This window comes from Temnothorax americanus, unplaced genomic scaffold (assembly GCF_048541705.1).
Source record: "Temnothorax americanus isolate GAGA-0224 unplaced genomic scaffold, ASM4854170v1 Scaffold2, whole genome shotgun sequence".
NCBI classification, from domain to species: domain Eukaryota; kingdom Metazoa; phylum Arthropoda; class Insecta; order Hymenoptera; family Formicidae; genus Temnothorax; species Temnothorax americanus.
In genome coordinates this window covers 8,007,413-8,035,172 of record NW_027509338.1, presented here as the reverse complement: position 1 = coordinate 8,035,172, position 27,760 = coordinate 8,007,413, and the positions used below count along the sequence as shown (strand labels likewise).

The following is a 27,760-nucleotide window of genomic DNA, read 5'->3' as shown; positions in this document are numbered from 1 at the left end:
TTAAAAAATAATTCACAAAAATAATCTTAGTCGCGATTTAATTTTAATTTATTGATTATCATAGAGGCAGTTTTTTAGACGCGGTACGTATAAGTAGTCGTTGAGAGAAATACACATTGATATACATAGCGACAGCAGGTAAAAAGGATTACAGGCAAATTGTATTGAAGTATAAACTCATACAATTTCATGGATATAAATTCGCACAATACATTAGTTGCACATAAAAATGACTAGTGGAAACAAAAGGGAAAGAAGAAATAATAGAAATAAAACCCTAACTGCCAATGAGACTAATCTTATGTTTTTCTGTAATCCCATTCACCTGTTATTCACCTGTTCGTTACACACCGGTTCTTTCACCCACGCAACCTTTGCGCAGGCTCTACTCTGCTCTGACACTATCACTCATCCATGAGGAACACCCCGTAGTATCGTCGAATCAGTATAGCGGGGAGCGCTTAACGCGATGCTACTATGCAGTATATTGCGTGGAGCGCTATCCGCGTCTTTCGGCACCGTCGTGCAGATCACGATCTTCTTACTGCAGAACTCCAATATCTCGAGAGTGCTCGCGTCCATGCCACCAGGAGCCGGTTAGTGCGATGCATTTTTTAAGTAGATGCACTATGTAGAAATTTATACGAAAATAGTGATAAACGTTTTTTTACATAGAGATATATAAACGTATCGGTTTTTATCATTTCGAGATTATAGTGCTCACTTTTGTATTTAGATTGTGCTTGGATATGCTTCTAATTTAATTGAAATTTTTTGCATTTAATTCCACTCTCAATTATTGGCTTGAAACGTAAGAACGCTGCTATCCTTTCAGGGCAGAGAGTTATCTTATTAGGAAAATCGTTCCATTTCGTGACACTTCGATTTTTCGATGCTATTGCTTGTAACTTGCTGTTGACATTATTAACACAAGCACGAGTCTACGTTTTACGCGAATAAATCACATATTTTTATTCCGTAGTGTTGGTATCGCGCGGTAAATTTTACGCGCGTATACAGATAGCGTGTGTGAATCGGGCAGCGGCAGGCCGCATATATACGGTGGGGTTCCACGTGCTCGATCGATTCGGAACCGTTCTTTCACATCGTGACACACGTGCACGTGAAAACACAAGCAGTGTGCTCCGTGATCTCATTTCCGCGCGGGGTGCATTCTTCCGTGACCTTGTCAATGGGCTACTAGCTTTATTCGAAATTGAGTTGGTTGCCAGACCAGGCGCCAACCTAAGAGACAGCTTAAGTAATTCAGCGCTCTTATGCAGGTGTGCGCCAGGTAATCGATATTATTATCAGCATGCTTATATACGTACGTATATGATACTACTATTTTGATTGTGTGGTAAAACACCAATATTTGCTCGATTAGCTTTGTCGTAGTTCATTGATATTTTGTAATATTTATAAAATGTGTAAAATAACCATAAAAAATTAAGTTTTCTTAAAACAAGTGTCAAGAGTAAACATTACTCGATATACCATGTGTCGAGTAGAAATGTCAATGCAATATTCGTGAATTTACGGGAATATCAACGAGAATGCAATGGAATGAGCAGCGCGCCGTACGGGGGTTAATAGCGATCAATTCGGTTCATTCTCACCATAGGAACTCCGTTTTCTATTGATTTAACACTACCATCGCACGTACTAAAAATACTTAAGGTATGCCGCGTGACTGTGAACTCTGCGTATATCATGGAAATGATTGAATGAAGCTTTCCAACAACAGGAAAAGAATATACATACATCTACGTTAATGCAGCGTATACTGTAATTATGTACTGTATTTGTATACGGAACTACTGCATTCTCTTAATCATCGATGAGACACTGATGAATTTGGCGACAGAAATGAATTACTCGTTCGTAGGTACAAAGTTGCGAAACTATGAACGATCGGATACGTGGAACTTCAACAATATTTTTGTACCGGAAAGTCAAGCGAAGCGTGAAACCAGGTCGTCGTAACAACGTGAAAAAAAATCCGCGAGGAGAATAGATCACGGACGCGTTATTCCACGTAGTGTCATAATTGATCGATAATTTCAGCTCTTCGCTCATATTGTTGCCCAAAATCTGGACAATTTCAATTTGCAACATCTAAAATTGTCCAAAGTCCATCAAAGTCCAAAATCAGTTTCATTTCAAAAAAATCGTGCTTTTCGCTAAAATGTAAACTTCTTGCTCTGTTGTCTCACTCTTCTTACTCAGCTGTAGTCTTCAACCATTAAAATAAAACGATAAATATAAAACTTTCAGATCAAGAGTACGTTACTCCCAAATTACTGGAATTCTTAGAATGACATAATAACAACAGAAGTTATGATTTTGATTCGTTGTGTTCCAAGGAAAATAATTTTGTTCACGAATGGATTGTATGACATTTATGATCTTCAATCACGTGATCGCGTGATAAGGAGTCTCTATATTAGTCCTCCGTCTTTATTGTCGCATTTATTATGATCGGCTTATCCTCGGCGGTGTCGTGACATCGCCGATAAGTCGCATGACGGTCGGTCGTTGACCCCATCGACGAGGTATTCCTCGTGGAAAAGCTTCCGCGTACACAAGCACCCGTGTTTTCCTGCCCTTCTTGTCTCGCAGAATCGTTACATGTTACATGAGTTTTCATGGTAGAACACGAGATCCTCTTCTCTCTTGAGTCTCGTAACTCATGGAAATCATTGATATTCATCGTAATTGTAGAACATTAAGAATTCATACTTTACAGAAGAGGCAAAACTGCGACAATAATTTGAATAATTTAAGATCACGTATTAAGGTATACATATAACAGCTGCTTCATTGATATTTAAGGTATACAGATATAGCGTTGGCAGAGGCGAAGTCAATATTGTAATTTCAATAATGAATATTTCATTGTGTGTACATTCGTCATATATTCGTCTTTTTCGTCGAATCTTATACGCACGTAACAAAGACAAAGAAATCGATTTTCGCTCATATACAGAAGACGAAGTTATCCTGATCGAACATCTACCGGGACGACGGGTGCATCTCCAAGATTTCTTTTGGACCGGCCTGGAAGACGCGCCGCCGTGGGTGGATCCCAATCAGGGTTTAACTTATTACGAGACAAGGACGATCGTTCACACCGTCACAGTTTATACCCCGACCGATGAGAAGGGCCCGCAAGACCCCATATCTCCTCATCGTCCAGATACTTACAATCCGGAATGCGTCACGTGCATAGAACCGACACCTAGGTTGGATGATGATGAGGATCAGAGCATCGGGGTCCTTATCGGAGATGATCCAGGCCCAAGGTAGGTTAATTATTATAGAATAATATATATTTTTTTACCTTTAACTTTATACATATTTTTAAATTAAAGACTGCAGAGAATTGTCAACAAATGACAAAAAGATATTTTGATAAATAGATTGATATAATAAGTATCTTTGTTATATTAATCTATAGATATCGTTCTGCAATATGTAACAAAGAATGCTAAATTTGTGTTGATAGGTACTGGCTATTGACGGTTCTTCGACCAGGTGAAGCCGTACCACCCAAAGTCGAGCTTCGTTTGGCTCGCTTGTATCGAGCCGCGTTTTCCAGACAGCAGCAACGGCACCTCGGTCTGCTGTCGACGGATCCACGGTCCCGAAGAGACGCATTGTTACGCGGCCTTATTAATCAAAAGGTAAAATATACGTTATTTAGATGCTAATTCCTTCCAATATTCATATTCTTTTCAATATCCATAGAATATACAAGAACGTCTAGGAACTTCGTCCCAAGTGAGAGCCCCGCGAGAAGAGATTCCCGCAAATACAACCGAAGCTCAACCATCCGAATTAACGGTTGGCACCATCGGTAGTTCGTCGACTCGCGCAGGAACTGAAGCGAGCGTCCCAAGCTTACAATTAGTCGACAACAAATACTTTTCGAACGTTTCGCAAGTCAAATCTATGAGAATGATCGAAATCCCCAGGCCGAAAAAGATGTTGCTGCCGACATTCGACATCGACGCAACGACCGATAATAACGAAAAATCTGCAAAAGATGATTTCGCTCTGAAGAAGATCATAAAAACGTTGAAAGAAGAAACAAAATCCTTGTCCATACAGAACGATGAATCTATAACCGTCGATCCGACGCACCTCGGTCCCGATAGAATTGACGATTCCGGCAAACAATCCCCACCAGAAATGATGCCAAAATTGAATACTGATAGCATCTCCGGAAGCCGATTTAACGATAATAAAAATGCGAGTGCAAATATACGCTCGAAATCGCGTTTTGCGGACGGTTCGATTCCGGGGGTCGTGAAAGTTAGAATGCAGAATACGAGCGTAATCGAGAGCGGCGCTACGAGATTGATCTATTCGGTTCATCTCGACGATAAGCCCGTTCCTGCTGAAACGGCCGCGAGGGATATGGCGCTTCTCTCGCCCCAGGAAGTCGCTCTGGAACTCGGTGCACCGGTGATTATTCAAAGCGAACGTGAGTAAAATAGTAAGTCTTAATTATTCGGAAAAATTTGATAAAATTATAATACAAAACAAATTATGTTGCATTCTTTTTATAGCTTATCTGAAGGAGAGTAGACCTCTAGCTCTATCGCGGAGGAGAGACGCATGGCTGTTAATCGGTGCCGCTGGCGCGGGTGTCGTTTTACTAATCTTGGTTCTCACCGGCTTGATCTTGGCTGCCAAAAGAAAAAGGGCGCACAGCGCTGTTGTTGCACCGCCAAATAAAAGTATTCTTAAGAAGGAACGCGAATACACAGCCACAACGTCCGGTCTCGATAACGCTGCTTTCTCAACGTCGGAGACAGAAGTCAAGGTACGCGCAATACGATTTTTATTTTTTAGTCACGTTAAAAAATCCGAATTAACAGCGCGAGTCAGCGTTGATTTGATCTTTCGTTATATGCAAAGCGTGTGTAATAGGAACGACAAAATACACGTCTGTTAAACCGCATCGTGTGGAGTTGCGGAAGTGTCTCGTAAAAGAATACTTCATAATTTTTAAAGTTCTTCCTTTGCGTGGTAAAAATTACGGGGGTATTATGGGGAAATAAGCTCGACGTATTAAAACCATTTCGGCACGCGAACGATCAACGAAACGACGTCGGAAATTACGAGGGGAAACAATTCGGTTCCTCGATGTCAGGACAATATTGATTCTAGCAAAATATTACTCCCACTCCGTCGAGCAAATTGTTACTCTTCGGATCGCATATACCATCGTTTCTGATGCGGCTCACCCTTGTTCGCAGACCGATGGTACCAGTCAGCGGCAAACTCCGCGGACTTTATCCCGAACTCCGATCACGCCCGACACGCCCGACAGTTTGGAATTAGGCATTCACGAAGTTTCCAGCGACGACGACGAAAAACCGAGGAAAACTCGCGGTTCGGCCCCTTGGGGTACTCAAGAACACGCAGTTAAGAAAGCAAGGTAATTAACAAAGTTCTTAGCAACTAAATTAAGAATGACTAATCATTAATATGCTAAGTTACACGATCGCATAAGAAAATTAATAATAATACTAATCCAATAATATTAAAATTAATTATATACAATTAAAAGATAAAATATATATATACGATAATTGTACATTTTATACATGAAATATAGAGCGTCTCATGGAAGAATGGCGAGAGCGAACGCAATGGACCGAGCCGGGTCACCGGACTCGTTAACCGATCATGTAGAGACATTAGAGTCTCTGGAGAACGGTTATGTAAAACATAAGGAAGAATCCACCGCTTCACCGCGATCTTATTTATCAATGCCATCGTGCAAGCAGTTTCCTAGTATGCGTAGCGTAGAACCACTGTCTAGAGTGTTGGAACCCGTCATGGTAATTTTCGAAAGATGAGCTAAATCATATGCCAATCGATATAAATCCTATCGTATTTTGTACTGATGACAAAATGTGCTCTAGGTCAAGCACTTAGACATCGATTCCCCGGAATTAGTGCGTCGCGATAGAGACGACAATATCGACGATACATTCCTCGCAAGAACATCGAGCGCCTCGAAAGATCCTGGAGCTGTAGGGCCAATTGTTTGGAATCTTAGCAAGCAGATATTCTCTACAGAAGGTAAACATATTATTTTTTCGGCTCTGTATTTAATATCAATATCTATTATTCAAAAATACTCTACCAACGACGCCAACATTTCTCTCTCAGTGTCGATTACGAACGAATGAGTAATAGGTAAAATAAGAGTGTAGGAATTATTTTAATCGAAAAATACGACGAAGTTACATCAACTCATTCGTTCGCAATCGATTTGCAAGATGTAAAGAATATTCGTTTCTTCACACAATCTCTCGAAAGATTTAACTACTTTAAAGGTAATGGTACATCCGAAACGGATGTCGATGGAGTGTATCGTCTACCACCCGGACCCGTGGGTCGCGCCAGGAGGAGACTCCACGAGTTGCTCGAGGACTCCTTCAGCCTCTTCGGAAGCAGAGACGTCAAGATCAAAGAGCCGCAACGACCGCCGCAGCCGCCGATCTCCGTCGCATGTACAACGGACACACTCGCGATACTCTCGGAGACCAGAGGCAAATCCGCCCACGTCAGGTACATATCCTTCTTCTTCTTCTACTTCTTCTTCTACTTCTTCTTCTAACAGGTGATTACAGTTATTAAAGTTCGAAGTTGCTAAATTATTACTAATATCAAAAATACGCACATTTTTCTATTTTTTATAACGAATGAGAAATAAGATTCTGAAATGTAACGAGACTTAAAATGAAAAATTACCTCGCGATATATTTATATACCACTTGCGCATTAAACAAATTATTAAATTAATCGAGTAATAAAAGTGACTGTATTAATTACGCAGTCCGGTAGCAACGCCAACGATGGAAATGAAAACACGCCCTCGTACATCATTGCCGCGTAGAGGCCTGGACGAGGACATCCCGGAAACTGGCCAAACTGAATCGATTCATTCTCGCGGTGCCTGGGGCTCAAGGCCACTCAGCGCTGGTCCATTCCATAGACCGAACTTGCCGGAAGTGGTCACCAGGCGTATATTAGCGGATAGCAGGTTACCACCGGAGGATCCTGCGGTACCTTTGATTGCGTCAATCAAAAAAGAACTTGAAAAATTCTCGCCCCAGTAGAGCCCAGTTATAAGTGCAATAGGATGCAATATCTATTAGCTTAAGTGCTCGCGAAGTGATATACTCTTAAGTCCAAAAACAATGTAAATATTCAATCAAATCTTTTCCACAAAATTTTATAACTCGACGTCGAAGTTTTCCATTATATGAACTATAATATGTAGCAAAACAGAACATTTTACACGTATCATTACATCGAAAGCATAAACATTATAGTAAGAGGACAAATAAGTCATGTCATTGTTTTGTCGTTCAAAGTTAAAATTGTGCCACCGAATTTAACTTATTAATCAGTCACTGTATATATCATTATATTAAACATAAAATTTTGTATTAAGTTTTTGCAAACAAGTTGAAAAAATTAATACAATACTCATGGATAGAAAATTTGATTATAATTAAATTATTAAACATCATCTGACCAAAAGCGTTGGTCGAAATTAATAATGTCTTAACGATTGATCCGAAAAAATGCTGTGTGAATCCGACAAAGCGAGTTGGTTCATAGTTTATTCAATGGTCACATAGAAGAGATGTTATATATTGCCAGTCAAAGTCGATTTAAAAAATTACTTATTTGTTATTCTATAGAATATATACTGGCGAAGAGAATTCATTATTCAGTAAATTATAAAAATATTAATATAAACTCCTATATATGACTGATCCGTCCAATATAGACATATATCTATAACTTAGTTAAAGTTATAGACATAACTAATAAAATATACAATAAACTTATACATAATATATATAACCTACTAATATGTGTGTGTCGGTTTTATTAAGACATTTTTACAAAATAATCAGGTAAAACATATATACAAAGTAATATAACGAATGTAGAGTCAAGAATTGCTTTTTCAAATAACTTTCACTACTTCCACGATTCGATCGTTATTACAAGAATCTTTGTATGAATGTTCGTGATAGAGCTTTAAATCGGGATAGTTATTTGTAAAAGATTGTATATGTTCCGGATGAGTAGGATGAACCTCCATGAAGAGACGTCCGCCAGGTTTTAATGCTTTGGCAGCATATTTTAAGACCGACTTGATCACCGTCAGTCCATCGTCGCCGCCATCCAGTGCCCTCGGATCCTGATAACTATACATAATAAATATGTTATTAATGATTATTTATATATAATTCGAAATTGGCAGTCACACTTTGCGCATTACATCCTTAGATCAGGCTGCAGTTCCGGGATCTGCTTTGTTGGCACGTATGGCGGATTACTGATCACAAAATCGAATAGTTTTGAATTTAAATCCACATTATCGGCACCATTCGAGCTGCTCAAAACTTCGATACTCGCATCCGGCTTTAGGTTTGCATGTATTACTGTAGCTTGCTTCGTTAAGTTCAGGTTGTCCCGATTTATTGTCGTCAAATCGCAAGCGTGCAGATTCTTGTCGATCGCTGTGAATTTCATCTATAAAAATATTATTCTTTATTTCTTCTATCTTGAAGCATTATTCCATTATTTCTTAATTGTTGAAGTTTGCTCCTAGGATACAAATAGCCCAATAAAATTATAATCCCACTTACCCCTTTACAAGCATGAGCGACAGCCAGTGATATCGCGCCTGAACCGCAACCGATTTCTATAATTTCGCCACTGTCAGCCTGCAACGAACTCAGTCTTTTCACCACAACATCCACTAGTATTTCGGTCTCTGGCCAAGGAATCAAAATCGGTGGCACAAGTTTCACGGTAATGTCTCGGAAATTCCATTCGCCGACAATGTACTGAACTGGCATCCTGCAAGGACTTGGCATTCATAAGTGAGCGCGAAGATCTTCGCGCAGTTTGATCCGATATATGGACTATAAAGGCCATATTTGAGGATTTCTTACCTAGACAGTCGACTTTCGCATAACGACTCCAATTTTTCAATCTGACTCGCGGTGAGAGCGTCATTTCTGACATTCAAGATATCTACCATCTGTAAGTAATAAGAGAGAATTCAAACAATTTTTCACTTGTTAGTTCTAGAGTCTAATAACAGATTTTTAATATATTTTTTGCAAAGTATATTTGTACTGTCTTGATATGATACTCATCGCTTAAATCCCCAACTTTGATGTATTCTACTAAAATGTTCAGTAATTAGAAAGTGACAGTTATGAAATTCGTGACAAGCAGCTACTGTGAGCCAAATAAATACTGCAATAAGTAAACAAAAAGTATAATTGCGTTTAGATTAAAAAAATACGCACGACCTAAAATGAATCTAATTGTCACCTAATTATCATCTATAATTGTCATTCGCTGAATGTCGTCAATGACCAATTATGTATGAGACAATAGCGCTATTAGTAATACCTTCTTAGTTCCTATAACGTGCGCTACTATATGCTCTATCGATTTCATCGGCTCCTGTACGCCTTCGCTCTCAAATCGGCGACTCCATTGATCGATAACATCGCCGATCGTACATTCACGCGCATCCGAAACAAATAAACGTCGCGCTGGATGCTTCAACGTAACACTATTGAGATTGTTATTCGTCAAACATTGTAGACAGGCTAATATAGCTGGTTTATTGTAGACAGTACGTGTCCTCAAGACGTTACGACACCACATGATGCTTCCTTAGACTGTCTGCGGAATGCAGGTGCAAAATTATATTGTATTTTAAAATTGTACCTAAAATTGTATGTTTTTGTATTTTTAATTTAATGTAAAAATACAATTTTTTTTATAATTTATTAATTCATAACTATTAAAAATTACGCCCTTTAAAATAATAAAAAAAGAAGTAAAGCTCTCTATACGTCACCATTTAAATCGCTACCAAACAGCAGGCCTTGGTCGGTCAATCTGTTCTCAGATTTGTCAGCAGGATCTGCTCGATTTCTGCCACAAATCTACTATCTGATTCTGTTAGCGTTAGCAGACTCTGTTGGCAGAACATGAGTTTAAATATGAAGACGCAGTTGACGTCAGTCTGCTGATATGTTTTAATTAAAGCTGCCGACAGACTGCTATCATTTTGCTTACTGGGATATAATATGAAAAATCGATAAAGCTGAAGTTAACAATTAATAAATATACTGTATATAAAAAATCGATAAGATATTGACCCGATGGAAAAATGCAAATAAACACATCACTTTTACACAGCTAGTGTTCACTGGTAGATATATAAAAATATAGAGGGTCGAATTGGTCGAACCACGCGCGACAATACAATCTGGTGACCGAGAAAAAGGAGACATTACCGTCCGACGGTAATGACGGTATTATGCAAGAAATTTTATCAGTTTGGATAAATGTTAAGCAAGGTGCCCTTGACTGACCTCTAAAGTAACGGTTCTCAATGCAAGGCTTTTATAGGGAGACTTGCCCGTCTACTGATCGATATGTCGTCATCTATCCCCGGCAATGCTCCAATACCCTCCTTCCTGGATAACTCATCACCACGTGGTATACAAAAATACATATGATACGGCAATCTTTCAGTTTTGAAGAGAATTGCTCAAACGATAAAAAAACTTTTTTGCAAAACGGTATTTTTAAGCAAAGACCATGAGATATAAATGCTAATCGGTGTCATTCTATTAGTGATCGCGATTGTTTTTAATAAACATTTGATAATAATAAGGGAGCCAAAATTTTGATCAAATTACATGTATATACATATATCGTTTTGCACTTTTACATTTTAGTTAATATTTTATATCGATATATCATATAATTATATATATATATATTATTATTATTATTATTATTATTATATCAACATATATATAATAATATATAATATATAGGTATATATATAATAAATCATTCACATAATTTTTGTTCAAAGTATTATTACTTAACAATTACATTTTACAGAGGTATTACATTCATCCTTTGACCCATAGTTTAAGGTCATATGACCTTAAACTATGGTCCGACCGGCTGATCTCTGTCCGCCTTATCTTTGACGTAAATCGTGTCGCAAAGTTGAGCATTCTCCGTGTACAAGAGCTAAATCGCACGCGCGTGATAAACCTACAATCAGACTTTGAACCGACGTCCGACGACCGACAATTACGACAGCTGGCCGCTGACGTAGTCTTTCTCAGTCGCACTCGAGCCATCAGATGGATTGTAAATTGTAACAGGCGCTCGCGCGGTCCCCACACATCCCCCACAAATCCTCATTTATAACTTACAACTTACAACTAGATGAGTCCACGTGTTGCCCTGTTGGCTCGTTTTCACGACAGAAAAATTCTATACCCCATGGGACGTACCTGTGTGAAGTTGACATCCCATTTTTGAAATTTTGAAATTCTAAAAGTTGTTCCGGATTATTCTAGACTTGTTATAAATTGTTCCAGAAAATCAAAATTTTGAAGTAAAAATGTTCGCGGAAAATTAATTCGTACAAAATTACCGTATATTTAAAAAAAAGGTAAAAAAGGCGCCAAGTACACGCATAGTAATGTATGTATATGTTGTTACCTCGAAAAAAAAAACAAAGTGGTAGTACTATATCTCGAAAAAATTTAAGTAACAAGTGGTAGATAATTATTACATTTTTCTTGTAAAAGATTTGTATTATCGCGCGTGATAGTAAATTGCTAAAGTGGGGTCGACCCATTCGATCCTCTATTTTTATCTACCAGTGAACACTAACTGTGTAAAAGTAATGAGTTTGTTGCATTTTTCCATCGGGTCAATATCTTATCGATTTTTTATATTATATTCCAGTAAGCAAAATGATAGCAGTCTGTAGGCAGATTGGCAATCCATATTTAAGCTCATGTTCTGCCAACAGAGTCTGCTAACAGATTCAGATAGCAGATTGGTGGCAGAAATCGAGCAGATCCTGCTAAAAAATCTGAGAGCAGATTGAAGACAGAAACCGAGCGATTTAAATGGTGACGTATTGAAAAAGCTTTACTTCTCTTTTTATTATTTTAAAGGGCGTAATTTTTAATAATTGTACTTGTAACTGGGCTCTACTGAGGCGAGAATTTTTCAAGTTCTTTTTTGATTGACGCAATCAAAGGTACCGCAGGATCTTCCGGTGGTAACCTGCTATCCACTAATATACGCCTAGTGTCCACTTTCGGCAAGTTTGGTCTATGGAGTAGACCCGCGCTGAGTGGCCTTGAGCCTCAGGCACCGCGATTCAGTTTGGATGTTTTCCGGGCGGCAAAGGAAACAACGTCACGCAAATTGCGTCCACATGCGCAGGTGCCTAACCCGACTGTCCAGAGGAACTAACGCAACTCTTGGGATGACGAAGAGCAAGAAAAAGAGACAATGCTCAAGAATGATTAGTAATATATGAAAAGAAAATATGCACATATGTGCATGCAAACATATGCGCACACACGTACGTACATGTAATATGTAACAATAATTATTTAATGTCTAGTTACAGGTACGCCGATAGGATGACGTGGATGTTCACCAACAGCGATGAATGAACAACAACGGAGAATGATGGTTGACAACGGAGGACGACACAAGAACATTTTACACATATCATATTTACATCGAAAGCATAAACATTATAGTAAGAGGCGAAAAATAAGTCATATCCTAGTTTTGTCGTTACAAGTCGAAATTGTGCCACCAAATTTAACTTATTAATCAGTCACTGTATATATCATTACATTAAATATAAAATTTTGTATTAAGTTTCTGCAAACAGTTTGAAAAAATTAATACAATACTCATGGATAGAAAGTTTGTCTAATTAAATTATAAAAATATTAATATAAACTCCTATGACTGATCCGTCCAATATAGACATATATCTATAACTTAGTTAAAGTTATAGACATAACAAATAAAATATACAATAAACTTACATAATATATATAACCTACTAATATGTGTGTGTCGGTTTTATTAAGACATTTTTACAAAATAATCATATAAAACATATATACAAAGTAATATAACGAATGTAGAGTCAAGAATTGCTTTTTCAAATAACTTTCACTACTTCCACGAATCGATCGTTATTACAAAAATCTTTGTACGTATGTTCGTGATAGAGCTTTAAATCGGGATATTTATTTGTAAAAAATTGTATATATTCCGGATGAGTAGGATCAATCTCCACGAAGAGACGTCCGCCAGGTTTTAATGCTTTGGCAGCATATTTTAAGAGCGGCTTGATCACTTTCAGTCCATCGTCGCCGCCATCCAGTGCCCTGAGATCCTCATAACTACATAATAAATATGTTATTAATTATTTATATAACATTTTCAAAGTTGGCAGTCACACTTTGCGCATTACATCCTTATCTCAGGCTGCAGTTCCGGGATCTGCTTTGTTGGCACGTATGGCGGATTACTGATCACAAAATCGAATAGTTTTGAATTTAAATCCACATTATCGGCGCCATTCGAGCTACTCGAGACTTCGATACTCGCATCCGACTTTAGGGTCGCATGTATTACTGTAACTTGCTTCGTTAAGTCCAGGTTGCTCCGATTTATTATCGTCAAATCGCAAGCGTGCGGACTCGCGTCGATTGCTGTGCACTTTATCTAGAAAAGTATTATTCTTTATTTCTTCTATCTTGAAACATTATTCCATTATTTCTTAAATTGTCAGAGTCTGCTTCTAGGATACAAATATAGCCCAATAAAATTATCATCTCACATACTCTTTTACAAGCATGAGCGAGAGCCAGTGATATCGCGCCCGAGCCGCAACCGATTTCTAGGATTTCGCAACTGTCGGCCTGCGACGAACTCAGTCTTTTCAGCACAAAATCCACCAGTATTTCGGTCTCTGGGCGAGGAATAAAAATCGGTGGCACAAGCTTCACGGTAATGTCTCGGAAATCCCATTCGCCGATAATGTACTGAACTGGCATCCTGCAAGGACTTGGCATTCATAAGTGAGCGCGAAGGTCTTCACGCAGTTTGATCCAGTATATGGACTATAAAGGCCATATTTGAGGACCTCTTACCTAGACAATCGACATTCGCATAACGACTCCAATTTTTCAATCTGACTCGTGGTGAGAGGGTCATTTCTGACATTCAAGATATCTACTATCTGTAAGTAATAAGAGAGAATTAGAGCAATTTTTCACTTATTAGTTCTAAAGAGCCTAATAACAGATTTTTAATATATTTTTTGCAAAGTATATTTGTACTGTCTTGCTATGATACTCTAATATATATCGCCTGAATCTCCGCAATTTTGATGTATCCTACTAAAATGTTCAGTAATTAGAAAGTAACAGTCATGAAATTCGTGACAAGCAGCTATACTGTGAGCCAAATAAATACTGCAATAAATATAACAAAAGTATAATTGCGTTTGTGCATTAAAAAAATACGCGCGACGTAAAATGAATCTAATTGTCACCTATATAATTATCATCTAATTGTCATTCGCTGAATGTCGTCAATGACCAATTATGTATGAGACAGTCGCGCTATTAGTGATACCTTCTTAGTTCCTATAACGTGCGCCACTATATGCTCTATCGATTCCACCGGCTCCGGTATGCCTTCGCTCTCAAATCGGCGACTCCATTGATCGATAACATCGCCGATCGTACATTCACGCGCATCCGAAACAAATAAACGTCGCGCTGGATGCTTCAACGTGACACTATTGAGATTTTTATTCGTCAAACATTGTAGACAGGCTAATATAGCTGGCTTATTGCCGATAGTACGTGTCCTCAATACGTTACGACACCACATGATGCTTCATTAGACTTTCTGCGGAATGCAGATGCAAAATGCACAGATTCAATCAGTTAATGACGCTGCCATCAGCTGATAGATCGTGAAACGTGCCGGAGATTGTACACGTATTTTAACTGTGCTATGCATGTTATATAGAAACTGCTGCCAGCTGGCGAGATGGAAGTCTGTCGTATGTTTATCGACAATTAATCAAAGATGTTATAATTTAAAAAAACATCGGATCAAAATGCTCCGAATATAGAAAGTTAATAAAAATATCGCAAATTGTTTTTCGCACATGATTAGGTATAAAATATAGTATTTTTATAAAAGAATGCTATTAATGTAAACACAGTTTTGTAGTGCTTTGTGTTCTTAAATGTTATCAATATATCACTTTTTTTAAAGTAAACTATATAATTATGCTATTAATTACTTAATCGTATTATTGTCTTTATCCTTTAATTATTGTTGAATCGTTATGTTATATTTATTGGAACTATGAAAGCTCCAATTTTTTATATCATCAAGAGTCCGCAGATTGCCGACTGCCTTCTCCAACCGACCGACGGTGAAATCACTCTCTTTCTCTGTGGCAACTCGGAAGGCTGTATAGCTGGGAGCGGAGTCAAAGACCTGGGCAGCTTTAGAAGATGCCGCTAAAGCCGTGCTCCGCCGGTGGATCGAAAGGTCTAAAAAGCGGCGCACGCATGCGCCGATGCTGGAGTAAGCTGTCTGGAAAAGAAGGGTGCTGGCTAACAGGCCGTTGTCTGGCCGAAGGCGCTGGCAGTCGCCACCGGCCCCGCTCCCAATTCATGACTGCCATGACAGTCCTCCTCCGTGTCGCAGCGAGTGCGAGACCGAGTCGTAGTATAACGCCGTTTAAAGAGCGCCGCTGTTGAACTTCCCTCCCTCTCCTCCTTCCCCCCCCCCACCGACTGATGCACGTACTCGCGTCGCAGCGCGTTGCACCGCGAGGAGGTCGACCGAGAACCGACCTCGGCTGGGTCATCACGGTGCTGGTGCCGCGGAGAACCAGCTCTCGCGCCTATCGCCAAGTCACCCAGGCGCGGCCTTCCTAGGTGCGTTTGATTCATCGGACCGAAGAGTCAGTCCCGTGGGATCGTATAGCGAGAGCGCGCGTCCTGCACGAGCACGCGTCGTGGTGGCTCGTGCGAATGGCGGGTGTTGTGGTAGCGGTGCCGTTGATGTGACGCGTGTCTCTCGTGGCCGTATACGCACGGCTGGCTGGCTCCGTTCGATGTCAGTTTCGAAGCACGAGAAACGTCCGCGTAGGATACGTGTCAAACAACGTACAACAGGCAGGCCACGCTCCCGCTCTCCACCTCTGGGTTCGATCGACCGATGCGGCTCGTCGAACCCCCGTAGGTAGGGCGCCTTTGCCGAGGCCTTTAGAGCCGCGAATACCTATGAGAGAGACGAAAACACCGCACGCGCTCGTAGCGAGGTGCAAGGCACGGCGAGTACGCGGCATCGATCGCGGCGAGACGTTCCGAGCGACTCGCCGAAAAGGTCGCGTGCCGCGGAAGATTCGCCGGTGTTGCATGTAGTCTTTAGCCAAAGGTTTCTCGGTGAAGCGATATTAAATCGCCGGATACTTCGGGTCTCCAGACACTTGAATGACTGTCAATTACAGCGAAACGATTGGGATTTCTCGAGCGACTCGTTGAAAAAAATCTGAATCCTTTTCTCTATGTGCGCAAAAGTCACTGGTAGCAGTAGTAAAGCTCGCGATGCGCTTCGCAGCGCGCGCTTGGTTTAGCGCTTCGTGCACGCGAACCGGAGCGAATCGGGGCATCGATCGCCGTCGGGATTTTCGGAGCGGAGGCGACACCGCGTGCTCCGAAAAATTTGCCGGCTCCGCGAGTGTGCCGGCTAATCGATCGACACGCCTGTAGATTCGCCGGCGCCCAACGGGATTTTCCGAGCCGTCCTTGAAGAGCGAGAAACGCGGAGCAAGGTGTGGTGGAAAAGCGAGCGCGTATCGTTATTCGCGAACAACGCCGGCTACTATGAACAGTATGAACGTTACGCGCGAGAATAGAGTGTTTGATATATTACGTCCTTCGTGTAGATACATTTTTTTTGGTCACAGATCTGTCGTTCGTTTCCACGCGCTAATTTAATGATGTAAGATCGACGTTTGCGCAATACGCTTCCGCGTTGCCCCGATTACATTTTAAATTATCTCCTCCCCGCACAGCGTATGCACGCGCAAAGAACTGTACAGGAACGTGCAATTAAATCTCTAGAATGTGTGCGGTTTCATTAGCAGCGGTTAATTGTCGCCTTTCTAATTTTCTACGCTCTCCCGTAGATCCCATGAACGCACACTTATGACTTCTCTAAATTGTCTTCCGCGAGGGCATGCAAATAGGCGAGTAACGAGGGTGCAAATAATCGCACGACGACGCACCGCGTTTCGTTGTCGTATGAAAAAAAAATTGCAACCTCCTCTAATTGAATCCCAAATCAAACGGTTGATCGTTCAGCTCGTCAGCTTCGTTTTCACGCAATAAAGAACGCGCGTGTCGATAATCGTTGAGGTAATCGGCTCGATAATATACGCTGCTCTTCGGCAACTTTCTTTATTTCTGCTGACTACGCGGCGGCGGCGTCACGCGATGACGAGAACGCGAGGGGAGCGCATTCGCGCGTTTCGCGCGAGCTCGGTGCACCTCGGGAAAGAAAGAGGAACGAAAAAAAAAACCCCTTCGCTCCTCGCGGTGAGTCGGACCGAACGCGTGTGCACCGAACAACGGTTGCGTTATCGCCGCTTCTTTTGCCCGTGCCGTCGCCCCTCGTTTCCGCATACCTCGCGGTATCGAGTCCCACGCCGGAAGCAATGTCCAGCCACGAAGAAACGTTTTCGGTTCACGCCTTTGCGCGCACCACATCCGGGCGACCTCCAGATTGGCGCTAATCGCGCGGGGAGGAGATCAAATGTCGGGGAGATCCCGGAAGCGCAATGTGCGAGCCGCGAACTCTTTCCGCGTTGTTCCGCGCGCCGAGCGTATCGCGAGCCCACACAAAAGAAAAAGAAGTGTCAAATCAAGACTTATATACGCTATCTATAATCTTGAAATGGATATACAAGAAAACTTACCTGAATGAAGTCATACAGTTAAACAAAGTTTAATATAGTTCAACCAAGAAAAAAAAGGTAAAATAAAAAGTTGAAAGTCTTATAAGAAGATTATAGATTGTTGCGTATATATACGAGTATATAAGTCTTAATTTGCCACTTCTTTTTTTTTCTGTACACATTATACCGCGCACGTTTCAATCTCGATCGTGATCGATCGAACCTGCGATCGTTCGTTGAGCACGCACTCGTTAGCGATGCACCTCACGAGTACGACTAACGTTAGAATTGGATGAATTTCCAGGGGACGATCCCGAGGGCAAATCGATGAACGCGGCGCCGTTGCCGGTCAATAGGGTGCACCGGTGCGCTGCGGGGCGAGCCGGGGCATTGGGAGAGCCTACCTCGGACGGACGACGCGGCCTACTCCGGAACGAATTGTGACAGACAGCCGCTTTTCGAGTCGTCGTCGTGAGTGCCAAGCATCGCGGTGGCGGTGACGAGGCGATGCGCGCGACTCGGCGTGTCTCGCACGGCCAATAGCGCCGATCACGCGCGAGTCGCGGCAAAAGTTCGCCGGTTATTTTGACAGACGGTGCTGCATAATCACGGTGATACGTAACACATAGCATACACACACACATATATATATATATGCTACAAGGTGCAAGAAATCAAGACTGTCCGCGATCGCGTCGCGTAGGGCCAATCGAGCAATCGAGAAACGAGATATCGTATGTTATCTCTTTCTCGCGTTCGCGTTCTTGTGACGTTTAGCGAGTGAAGAAGATGTTTAACTTTATGAAGAAGGCCGCGGAGAAGGACGACAAGGAGAAGCGGAAGCGCGAGAAGAAGGAGCGGAAGGATGTTAAGAAACGCGATCGCAGCAGCATGTCCGCGGAGGAGCTCCTACGATTGGATGAGGTAAATTCAAGAACGTCGCGGGGGAACTTTCGCTAAGAAATATCCTTGCTCTGTTGCGATCCATTTCGTCTTTTTTACAAATTGCAAAACCATAACAAATTATATTATTTATCTTTGCAAACTATATTATTTATCTTAATTGCGAGTTCTGTCAGTTCATTGATTTTTTATATTAAGTTCGTAACGAATGCACGTTTTGGTTATCGCATTTTCCGATGACTAGGTGGGTGTACACTGATACTGCTTGCAAATTTATGAGTTACACAAAGTTACCGATATCTTCCGATTATATTTCTTATCGGCATGAACAGAGCTGTCAATATCACGAGGCGATAACGTTTTCCAGTAGCTTTCTTCAAATTGATATTATTAATAAACTGTGCATCAAAAAAACCGTGTGTGTTGGTGATGTGATTACACTATAAAAAACTTAATCGATCATAAGAGAATTTTTCGATAGAAATGAAGAGTTCTGAATTGCGAGATAAGATTTCGTCTTGAAAAGCTTCTTTTCTGTAGATTCAGTATCGTCGCTGGTCGGATGTGGTTTCACGCGATATGAAGTGCTGGTCGCATACTCGTTACACTGCGTTAACGAAAAATAAGAATTGCAAAATCATTCTGCGATATGGACAACGAGTCGTTACAATCGCATCGTTCACAGAATAAGAGAAGCTTCTTGAGAAAATTCGTAGGATTTTGTATGGTACACATTTTTAAGTGCCCCTGGCGTGGGAAAGTTCTTGAAAAAAAATTTCATCACTCTTACACGCTTTGTTGCAGGTTCGTAGATCACTGAAAATTCCTGGTCGTCGGAAGGAGAAGGAGAAGTTACCGAGCGGCATCACCGCGGATTACAGCGCGTCATTTTTCGCGCATCTGGATCGCGATCTTCTGGACGCCACGCAGAACGCGGGTCCAGGCTCGGCGATCGGTGCCGGCGCCAGCAGTTGGGCGACTAGAACGCCCGACGGTTTGATGCAGAGCGACTCGTCGGAGGCGTCTCTCACATCTTTGACGACGACCACGACCACGGCGTCGACGACGACGAGTCACGCCGGCGTTCAATCCGGCGGCAAGTGTCTACCGCCGTTGCCGCCGAAACCGCCCAAGCGAGGAATCCTCAAAGGACCGCGGTTGGCCGTCAACAGCTGTACCGTCAACGTTCTCTCGGAGGAGAATGTGTTGCCGAACGGCACGGAAACCAGTTACCAGGAGGCCAGTAATTTGTTGGTGAGGAACACCCTTCAGAACGAGGTGATCACCTATCAGAACGTGCCGACGCATTTGAACAGCATTCTGAACAAAGACGACTGCAACGACGAGGAGTCTGTGTGTCAAGCCGCGTGGCTTTCCGTGCAACAACAGGCAATTCAGCAACAATACCAGCAGCAGCAACAGCAGCAGCAGCAGCATCATCATCATCAAATTGACGCCAAACTGCTTCAGGTTAGATAACGTTCCGCTTTCTCTCCCGCGCATCAGTTGCGGCGAAACCCAATTATTACGATCATTTCCGAAACGTGTAATGAGATGCTAAGTGATGGGTTTGTTTGAAATTTTGACGTAAACCAACGTCAACGGAAGATCCCGTTGAAACGATAATAAAGTAAGCAGTAGTGAATTATGTGTTTTACAATTTTTTTCCGTGCGATCGTAGAATGTATTTTCGCAATATTTTCGTAACTCGTCAAACGAGTTTTTCTAAAAATTCTATCAAAATTTTAATTTTAATTTAAACCTTGCTAATAAATGTGCCATAAATATTCCATAATTTTTGTATTTTATATTCAAGATTCGCTCTCTCTGTTTCATGTTTACATACTTTTAAGAATCATAAATCGATAATAAATAATAATAGACTTAAATAGACAATAAATCTAATGCGTAACCTCTCCAAGTATTTCCTTACCATATTCAGGTCGTTACCAGCGCTAGTCCATCCGCGGATTCTTTGACGGACACGACAAACTCGAGTTTCGCGACGCCGCCGTTCAGCCTGTCGCCCGTTGGCGAGTCCCAGGGTTTCTCGAGGTGGCGGTCGTCGGTCTCCTTCGAGGAGCAGGGAATCGACCTGCAGCTCCCGGAAATCGTGCCGCTCGAGTTACCCGAACCCAGGGAACTCACCATCCAGAGGCAACCTCCGCCGCGAAACGACTTCGGCTTCTCGCTCCGTCGCGCCGTGATCGTCGAGCGAGCGGCGAACGGCGTCACACAGATGAGACCGGTGATTTTCGCCGAACCTGGCGCTCTAGTGCAGCACAACAATGACACGGGTCTATTGCCCGGTGACAGACTGATCGAGGTCAATGGGATCAACGTGGATGACAAGTCGCGCGAGGAGATCATCGATCTTATCAAGAGCTCCGCCAACAGCGTCACCGTGAAGGTAATTCTTATATTAATAATCATACATCGGTGAAAAAAAATCCTCTTCATTTCTTTTGGAATAATTTTAAAGGAAAAAGTGTACACAAATTCATTAATACAAATTAATACTTTGTTAGAAACACTTCAATAACACTTTTTTTTCGTGCAGTCTAAAAAAATGATTTTATAGAATGTACAAGAGCACATTTTTTTATCTAGATTCCATACTCGTGTTCTAATTACGTGGCTGATATCTTTGTAAATTGTCGATTGAATGATGAGAATACTTGAAAAGTTGGAACGTACTTTGGACATTGCGCAAGCGATTAGTACTCTATAGCTCATACTTTTCTCTTCTATAGACCATACCGGTCGTGTCCCCTCGTGCTCCGTGAACGAAACCTTTCTCTTGCCGAACGCGGGGCAAGCTTATTAGCATAAATCTGATGGTATTTACCGGAAAGCGGTCACTTTAATGATCGAGCGCGGGGAGACGCGACACCGCACCGCAACGACCTTACGTTCGATTATCAGTTATGAATGATTAGGTTATCGCCACTTTTGTTAACCACTTCTCGTTATCGGATTCCTCACGGCTCAACCTTGGGATCTTTAAAAATAGCGTTTGAAAAACGGGTGTAATGAATGTTGTTCGGTATCGCACAGGGAAATCCGCGCTGAACGTGGTGAAAGGCATCGAGGAATCCTTAGGTTCTTCGGAGGTCATAGAAAGGGGTCGATCGAGTGTCGTTCCGTAGACCTTTGGTACATCGCAACGGCGAACTGCGTTGTAATCAATAAAGCAACAAACTGACGTCCAATTTTATTTCGTTTCGATTTTAAACAGAACGTAAGGCAACTGAACGTTTTCCTGAAAATAAAACATTCTTATTTCTTTATTGATCATGATCGAAAGTGTCTATATAGTCCCGCATTTTCTGTTCGCGTAAACAATAATTATATGACGTTAAACGGCAATGGTAGGTGGGTTACGAAAAACCGACATTACTTTTCATTGATGTTTGACCGCTCGTTGTACCATGTCGCCGTCATTATTGTGAACAAGGATGAGTGGCCAGCCGCAAAAGGTGCGGGCGAGCGCTTCGTAGGACAAATAATTGCGGCGCGATGTCGGCCGGTTCATTGCCACTGCTGGCAACGAATATAGCGGGAGAGATCGTGAGTCACGGTCCCCGCTAATAAAACTGTACACGAGACACGAGGGACCGTCGTGTGAAAATAGCGAGCTTACCGAGAATCCGAATCTTCTATCGTCACCACCGAGCAAATCGACCACCGCGAGCGCGCGTCTCATAAAGAGGGGGCCAACTCCGCGGGCCCCAGGCTCGGTATCGAGAGAACGGAGAGTGTAAAAGTAAAGAGGAGTCTCTGGGCGGGAGGAGGAGATGCCCAAGCGTGTCTGACCTTGCCCCGTAGCCGTGGAATGCTAAAAATGCCACCGCGTTCCCGCGGCCAGAAACGAAATGTGTAATTCCGTCCGTTGCGTCCGTTGCACCGTTCTCCCTTTCACTGCTTCCTCACGAGCGCAGAATGTAATCTCCGGGGTGGATTGAATGGCTAAATCCGGGAATTTCGTGCGTCAACGCGCATCAGAAAACGTCCCAGGATCGATGAAATGCAACTCGCGTCTCCCTACTGCACTACCGCGTTTGCTAGAAACGCATTTCTTTGAAGAACGATGACGGAACGTTTCTCGGAGAAAATAGAAGTAGCTACGATGCACATATAGAGAAGCGAGTAATATTTTTAGGCGCGTATATATGATCAAGTTTATTTGTCTAATCTAAAAATATTAAAACTTAAGCAGCTCGGAACACAACCTTTCCCGAATCCAAACATGTAAATATCCGGAAACGCTGATGGGTATACGTAAGAGGATGAGAGGAAGAGAAAGGAAATGAGAATAAGAGCGAGAAAGAGAGACGCAGAGGGGGAGAAACCGGATGTAATTCACTCGCAAATCGAGCGCGTTATACGCTATATACAGGGTGTACCAGAATTCGTGTACTTTTTATTAAAAACTCTCCCTTCAGGAATTTTAGAACTGCGTTATTTTTCACAACTTCAACGTTCGCGGCGGGTGTCTTTCTCAATAAGTTACGTGTCTCAAAACTGAAAATATCGCGTGCAGCCGTCCTGGCGTATCAGAGCGTGAAGATACCTGCTGTAATTCGCAATTCTCATTTATCATCGCGGTAACTCGGTGGACGGCCGACGATGCAAGCGGGAAATACTGATGGGAAAGACTGCATCTATTGGGTGTTGTTGGTCCTGATGCACGTTACCTACGTGAGGGACCCGGTCCCTCGTCCACCCGATCTCTGTCTTTTCGCGACATGGCAGTCGCGTCGACAGAAGAAACGTGACGTGATTTACATACCTATGTATAGGTAACGCGTCGTCAGGCTCCTCTCGGTCAACATCCTGCTTCCTGTTCTCTGTGTGTTGCACGAGCTCGGCCTCGTGCGCCTAAGTCGCGCGTATGCACGCGTGCCCCGTTATACACGTCAGATGGACAAAGTGTGTGCGTATCAGGCACGCAGACACGTCGATAACAGGCGGAGCCGTCCGTAACGGTGATTAATCGGGATTAGACGAACGGCGAGGGATACTGTCCATATACTGACATGTGTGCGTTCAATATTGCTTCTGCAAAGTCAACATTCCATTTTCAGCATTCCGATATAACTGATAGAACCCGATTTTTTCCCAAAGAGCTCAGATTTTCCGATATGTAAAAAAATCCTTACAGGTAGAAATACCAACTTCGATCAATTTAAAAATATCGTAAATTTCGTAATATCTTTCGATAAAAGTCTCGAGATGTTATTCCAAACTCCCAGGCAAATTCCGAAACGGAATTTTAATCCATATGGGCACTTGGAAAATGTCTGCATCCACGTCCATCTCTCCGGTGGCAGCGAATACCCGTCGCTTCATTTATCACGTGGACGTTCATGACATGACTATTCATAAACGAACATAAATGAATTTTACCGCAATCGTCGGCACGCTCAAGGGCGTGCTCGCGTGATGGATACGCATTACAATATTAACATGTTAATTTCGTTGCAGGTGCAGCCGGTCGCCGAGCTATCGGAATTATCGAGACGCGGCAGTTGTGACGGACGTCAAGTCGAATTGGCACCTGCGAATATCCGCGGCGGCACGCTTCGCCGATCCGGCAGTTTGCGGTTTCATCAAAATACAGTAAGCCTATCGCCATTTCACATCGACTTTACAATTAGAGTTTAATAACTCAAGTTTGCTGAAAAAGCCTCGCGAAAGGAATAATTTTAATCATTTCTCAAACTTTCAACATACAACGCAAAAATTCCTTCACGAAGAAATGGAATTCAAGAAAATAAATAATATCTATTGACTGGTATCATTTAAGTTTCCACTACTTAAATCGTCAAAGTTAAATTATTCGTTATACCGTCCAGGCTTTTTTAGCTTTCTGTTAATATTTTTTATATGTATCAATATACATTATAGATTTATAGTTTGTATAATTTCTATGACACCGTCACACGTGTGAAAAGAGGAGCGAAGAATAAAAAGAGCACAAGTAATGAGATAAAACGCGATCGACTTAGCGAAGGGTACGCGGAGAAATGAAAAGGACGGTACAAAAGGGGCACAAAATTGCAGCGGAATGCGACAGGGCTGCAGCGCGATGCGGCAGCGAGGAAAGAGGAAGACAATAATGGAGAGACGCTCACTTTCCACCCACATTCCCTAGAGCGGCGCAGTGGCATAGCAATCGCATAACGGTACATCTCTACTGACTGCCTCGTACCGTAATATACCTGCTCGTTTCCGCCGAACTTCGAGCTGTAATCTAAACTATACGGGCGCAGCCCGTTGCAAGAAAACGCAGTCTTTTCGCGGCGGCTTGGTCACATTTCACAGACGCATAGAGTACGTCATGTGCAGATTAAATCTCAAAGAATTTAAAAAATTTATTCAAAGAGCAACAATTACTTTGAGCGGATTTCTAAAATGGAAGATATTTGACACACTTCAAACGAGTTTCCCGAATGCGGTGAACAGTTCTGTCGTTTGAATGCCGAAACTGTAGTTACTATAAACGAGGCGACAGTCGCACAAATCATGGAGAGAAATATTAAAACGTGATAAAAACGTTTGAGATTGACGCTTGCATTAGCAGAAATGAACATACGTGCGATATTGTTCCCGCGCATGTTGAATGTCCTCTTTTATTCCGCCGGCTTCGCTGGCAGTCGAGCTTGCGGGCTTTCGAGCCATGCCTTCATTAAATTAAACTGTCACGCGACGTAACGCGCATTCCTACTCGTTATCGCAACGAGATCGAAGATGCCGTTGTAAAGGAGCACGGCAAGAATGAGCGGTATCGCATCCGCATTTCTGGATTCATCGATAAACGTGAAACGCAAATTGCATTACGTCAAAGTGTACATTAAACGTAACTATATTTTCGTATACGTTGCTCTCGTAAGGATGCTCTAACAGGATTTGTATTGGAACGTTATTAAAGCCCCCGGCGACGGTTCGATGATATTCTATTTCAATATGATCGCAAAGTAGATTGCGGAGAAATAACACGTCTGTGCCGGGTGTGTAAATATTTCCGGAAATTTTACGGTAAACGTGAAACGGTTTACTTTGACAGAAAACTCTGTAATTTAATTGCCACCTAATTGATTCAGTTGTTTAAGCTCGCTTGTCGATCTCAAGATTTAAAATCAGATTGCCAGTCTCGCTTAAACAACTATAATTGCGAAATAACGCAATTGTCTCGGGAACGAAACGAACACGATCGTCGTGAACACGGGCGTCACGTCGCTCGCTGCGCAATTTGTACGCACGTCGAACGCGAGCAACGTGTCGTAATTGGCAATTAGCTCTAACAAAGTGCGACTTATGTTGGTGTTAAAATGCACAGTGAAACGAGCACGATGATGTTTACTGACGGTCGATAAAGCCGACAGTATGGCGGCACGGCAAAGAACGTGCTGCCGACACGCCGCTGTGGAGAATGTCGTGAAACGTAGCGAGCAAGAATACTTTTCTTACTTTGCAATGAAAGCACGTACCCTTTTCAAAACTTTGTCGCGTATTATACAATGAATAAAAATTCTGATCCATGTATTCAATGTTTTTTTAAAATCCGTGCGGTTTACACTAGAAAAATAAGTTATGCGATTCTTATTAAATTATGAAGAAAGATTGGAAAGATATGACATTAAACAGTTTTTTCACAAATTTTTCAAATAAAAACATTGAATTTAAAAACTGAAATAGAATTTTCTATCTCGTCTTTCGTCATTTCGGTATCGCGAACTTTATTTCTGAGATCAACGAGGGAATAATTGCGCCGCGCGTGCATATTAAAGGTCTGAAAGGTGTTGACCCCGGTGAAAAAAATCGCAGACCAACAATCTTGTGATCTTATTAATCCAAGAACCGGCGAATGCCGCTAAACGCGGATTTGCACACCGCTGCGAAATGGGAAGTCGGTAGTTGTTCGGGGTGGTGCACGTCCTCGTGTAAGCTCTCCGCTCTCTCACGGTGTGCGACGTGCGGCTCGCTCGCTCGCTCGACGTATCGGCTACGTAAATGTCAAATTACGTAATTAGAATTGCATGTTACGCTCTACGCGGTGAGTAATTACGCCGTTACCGCCGCAACGCTATTATTACGCCCGCGAGGAAGGTACCGGGTATACGCGCGATAACATCGCCGATCGCCGGGGGATCCCCGCCGCGCCGCGCCGCGCCGATCGTTCGTCGCGACATGTAGGCCAATAATCATATCTCCGCCGTGTACAAGAACGCGAGCGAGGTTTCTTTTTCCATCCGGAAAATCGCGCGCGATCCGTTAGACTCGCCAGAGTCGTTAATCCTTTCGACTCGTTAACGATCGAAGTTATGCCGCAAATTCATTTCTTTAGAATCTTTAGATCTATGCCTATAACGTTGTTGCCGATAAGAGGGAGGTAAGAAAATGATAACACGTGGCACTAAAAGCGCGATGCGGTTACAGCCTTGTAACGACGTCAGCTTATTGCCTATAAATATCGGGCGTTCGGAAAAAAGTGGGTTGCCCACGCGAGCGGAGGGCTGCGCGAGTTTAACGGCCCCCCGTTGTACGCGTCTATGACTTTGCGAGCTATCGCTGGCATACCACGTCGGTGAAGCCAACGTATTAAACTTCAGCAGCGAAGATAATAAATTACGAAACCACTTTTTATCCTTCGTTGAACCGTCGGTTGGACATCGGACGATTCTGCGACCCGAATTTTTAATCGGGGGAATAATTACAGAGACATCTTCGAATTTAATGAATACACGAGACGCGAATACGTTATCAGAGTTTAACTCGTAAAATCCAAATGAAAAATCGCGCGAATCGCTTAACTTTTCATCGGCGTCGCGGTATTTCGCAAAAATGAATAGGCCACTCGAGCGGCTGTGCCGGCGCGAATAAATTTGCATGCAGTTGCTGCGATCGGTGGGCAAAAGGCGAAGTCGGTCGCCG

General features: G+C 42.3%; 5 protein-coding genes and 1 long non-coding RNA gene across 18 annotated transcripts in view; 3 read left to right on the top strand and 3 right to left on the bottom strand.

The window, feature by feature from the left end:
• The window catches only part of LOC143896823 (uncharacterized), a 116,367-nt gene that overhangs the window by 19,284 nt on the left and 69,323 nt on the right, over positions 1-27,760 (bottom strand). Inside the window, exon 1 of one of the 2 annotated variants that reach the window (XM_077404904.1) lies at positions 17,651-18,194. The exons of the other annotated variant lie outside the window; for it this stretch is intronic. The gene's annotated coding sequence lies outside the window, so the exon portion shown is untranslated. Of the gene's footprint in view, positions 1-17,650; positions 18,195-27,760 lie in introns of those variants that run through there. 2 annotated transcript variants of the gene reach the window in all.
• On the top strand, positions 376-7,809 carry LOC143896997 (uncharacterized). Of its 2 annotated transcripts, none has more exons than XM_077405265.1 (10): positions 376-596; positions 2,990-3,305; positions 3,509-3,686; positions 3,751-4,489; positions 4,575-4,831; positions 5,268-5,449; positions 5,630-5,855; positions 5,940-6,099; positions 6,340-6,591; positions 6,860-6,996. In XM_077405265.1, exons 1-10 carry the CDS (start codon positions 470-472, stop codon positions 6,865-6,867), a joined length of 2,445 nt encoding a protein of 814 aa, XP_077261391.1. In that variant the 5' UTR covers positions 376-469; the 3' UTR covers positions 6,868-6,996. The 2 variants fall into 2 exon arrangements, with proteins under 2 accessions (XP_077261391.1, XP_077261390.1); XM_077405264.1 differs by having other exon boundaries at positions 378-596; positions 6,357-6,591; positions 6,860-7,809.
• LOC143896998 (MTRF1L release factor glutamine methyltransferase-like) lies at positions 7,910-10,067 on the bottom strand. Of its 3 annotated transcripts, none has more exons than XM_077405266.1 (6): positions 9,929-10,067; positions 9,472-9,750; positions 9,003-9,091; positions 8,694-8,916; positions 8,324-8,577; positions 7,910-8,249 (listed from the first exon to the last, which is right to left on the bottom strand). In XM_077405266.1, the coding sequence occupies exons 2-6, from the start codon at positions 9,730-9,732 to the stop codon at positions 8,006-8,008; spliced, it is 1,071 nt and encodes a 356-aa protein (XP_077261392.1). In that variant the 5' UTR covers positions 9,733-9,750; positions 9,929-10,067; the 3' UTR covers positions 7,910-8,005. The 3 variants fall into 3 exon arrangements, with proteins under 3 accessions (XP_077261392.1, XP_077261394.1, XP_077261393.1); XM_077405268.1 differs by having other exon boundaries at positions 8,694-8,907; XM_077405267.1 differs by having other exon boundaries at positions 9,472-9,795; positions 9,929-10,061.
• LOC143896835 (uncharacterized) lies at positions 10,952-12,791 on the top strand. 6 transcript variants are annotated; one of them, XR_013256767.1, is made up of 3 exons: positions 11,135-11,780; positions 11,854-12,023; positions 12,155-12,791. It is a non-coding gene; the product is annotated as an uncharacterized LOC143896835 (long non-coding RNA). The 6 variants fall into 6 exon arrangements; XR_013256769.1 differs by having other exon boundaries at positions 11,135-11,852; positions 11,921-12,023; XR_013256766.1 differs by having other exon boundaries at positions 11,151-11,586.
• Positions 12,989-15,132, bottom strand: Hemk1 (HemK methyltransferase 1). Of its 2 annotated transcripts, none has more exons than XM_077404914.1 (5): positions 14,569-15,132; positions 14,082-14,170; positions 13,773-13,995; positions 13,400-13,653; positions 12,989-13,328 (listed from the first exon to the last, which is right to left on the bottom strand). In XM_077404914.1, exons 1-5 carry the CDS (start codon positions 14,827-14,829, stop codon positions 13,085-13,087), a joined length of 1,071 nt encoding a protein of 356 aa, XP_077261040.1. In that variant the 5' UTR covers positions 14,830-15,132; the 3' UTR covers positions 12,989-13,084. The 2 variants fall into 2 exon arrangements, with proteins under 2 accessions (XP_077261040.1, XP_077261041.1); XM_077404915.1 differs by having other exon boundaries at positions 13,773-13,986; positions 14,569-15,119.
• LOC143896816 (unconventional myosin-XVIIIa) overlaps positions 15,273-27,760 on the top strand; it is a 46,993-nt gene continuing 34,505 nt past the window's right edge. Inside the window, exons 1-5 of one of the 3 annotated variants that reach the window (XM_077404872.1) lie at positions 15,273-15,896; positions 18,225-18,844; positions 19,628-20,293; positions 20,766-21,233; positions 24,311-24,445. In XM_077404872.1, the coding sequence (XP_077260998.1) occupies positions 18,710-18,844; positions 19,628-20,293; positions 20,766-21,233; positions 24,311-24,445 (1,404 nt within the window). In that variant the 5' untranslated portion in view covers positions 15,273-15,896; positions 18,225-18,709. Of the gene's footprint in view, positions 16,204-18,224; positions 18,845-19,627; positions 20,294-20,765; positions 21,234-24,310; positions 24,446-27,760 lie in introns of all 3 variants that reach the window. The other 2 variants (XM_077404875.1, XM_077404873.1) reach the window with 2 other exon arrangements.